The sequence below is a fragment of the Helianthus annuus genome, chromosome 16, assembly GCF_002127325.2.
Source record: "Helianthus annuus cultivar XRQ/B chromosome 16, HanXRQr2.0-SUNRISE, whole genome shotgun sequence".
Classification (NCBI taxonomy): domain Eukaryota; kingdom Viridiplantae; phylum Streptophyta; class Magnoliopsida; order Asterales; family Asteraceae; genus Helianthus; species Helianthus annuus.
This window is the reverse complement of record NC_035448.2, coordinates 33169481-33170866: the sequence shown is the minus strand read 5'-3', so window position 1 is coordinate 33170866 and position 1386 is coordinate 33169481. Positions and strand designations below refer to the sequence as shown.

General features: G+C 33.6%; 1 protein-coding gene across 1 annotated transcript; it reads left to right on the top strand.

The window, feature by feature from the left end:
* The first annotated feature begins 279 nt into the window (after positions 1-279).
* On the top strand, positions 280-1144 carry LOC110919193 (protein FAR1-RELATED SEQUENCE 1-like). The gene is made up of 2 exons (XM_022163471.1): positions 280-822; positions 1052-1144. Exons 1-2 carry the CDS (start codon positions 280-282, stop codon positions 1142-1144), a joined length of 636 nt encoding a protein of 211 aa, XP_022019163.1.
* The last annotated feature ends 242 nt before the right edge of the window (positions 1145-1386 follow it).

The following is a 1386-nucleotide window of genomic DNA, read 5'->3' as shown; positions in this document are numbered from 1 at the left end:
ATATATATATAAAGACAAAATAGTGTAATTTTACTATACTACCCTTTTGGATTATAATATTAAAGACATAATAAGACAAAATCTATTTAATATTAAATTTAGTTACTTTAAATCTCATCCATCCATCTCCTTGATCTAAAGGCTAGAAAGTGGTTCCCTCAGTTCTTACAACTGGAGGTGGTTCTCATTTTAGCGGTCCCCTATATATATATATATATACAGGTTCCAAAAAAACACCCTAAAATATGAAAACGATGAGAACGGCTCCTGGAACAACACATGGCGGAGGCACTAAATTACACGTGGGGGTATAATCGTCATTGTACACTTTTTCGTTTGTTTGAATTTGGATGGGAAGAGGTTATCGAGGAGTTCAATCTAGAAGATAACGATTGGTTATCTGATATTTTTTCTCTTGGGAAATCATGGAACCCTGTATATAATAGGATGGAGTCTTTGTCGCGTCTTATGCGTACAACATCGAGGTCCGAGAGTGAAAACCATTTCTTTGGTCAAGTATGTAATTCCAAATCTACTCTAGTAGAGTTTATAACTCATTATGAAACAAAAATAAATGCACAACGTTATAGCCTTCGAGAAAATGATCATAAGACGCGCTACAAACGACCCGAACTGAAAAGTAATTATAACGTATTGGAGAATCAAGCTTCAGAGATATACACCAAAAGCATTTTTCTGGATATACAAGTTGAGCTAATCGTGATTGGGAATTGCATACATGCTCGTTATGAAGATTATCCTGATGGGTTTGTTAAGTTTTTCATAAATAATTTTCAGCACCCATGTTTGTCATTATTCGAGGTAAATGGCGTTTTTTACTGTTCATTGCTTTTTTTATCATTTTATACTAACAATTATATGTGTGCATGTTTGTTTTTGTCTTTTAGTGGTGTTATTCTGATTAGATCATAGCGTTTTTATCAATTACACTAACATTTATGTTTTGTGCATGTTTTTTTGGCCTAAAGGCGTTATTCTAATTAGAGCATGGCATTTTTATTGGCTTACTGTATGTTTTTTATATTTTCAGGTTATGTTCGAAAATCCGATTGCACCAGCAGTTGTTCATGTAGACGTTTTGAGCAGTTTAGGTTGTTATGCAAACATATCTTTTTTGTTTTGAGAGACGTTAGGGAATTTTCAAAACAATATATTCTTAGTAGATGGCATAAAGATGTTGTCCCAAACTGTTCTACTAATTACCCAATGAGCCATGATTTTATATCTGAGTTTAATCCTGATGTTCAAGATATGATGCGAGAAAGTATTTTTGTAACTGAGTATACTTTGAATCGCTTGTCCAACAACAAGGCAGAACTTTCGTTGTACAAGGATCATGTTCAATCGTGCATGTAAAAGGCACTG

What these genes read in the sequence shown, in the direction of transcription:
- LOC110919193 (XM_022163471.1), top strand. Translation starts at nt 280, where the DNA reads ATGGCGGAGGCACTAAATTACACGTGGGGGTATAATCGTCATTGTACA. An exon ending in CATGTTTGTCATTATTCGAG is followed by an intron (nt 823 to 1,051) that starts GTAAATGGCGTT and finishes TTATATTTTCAG; the next exon opens with GTTATGTTCGAAAATCCGAT.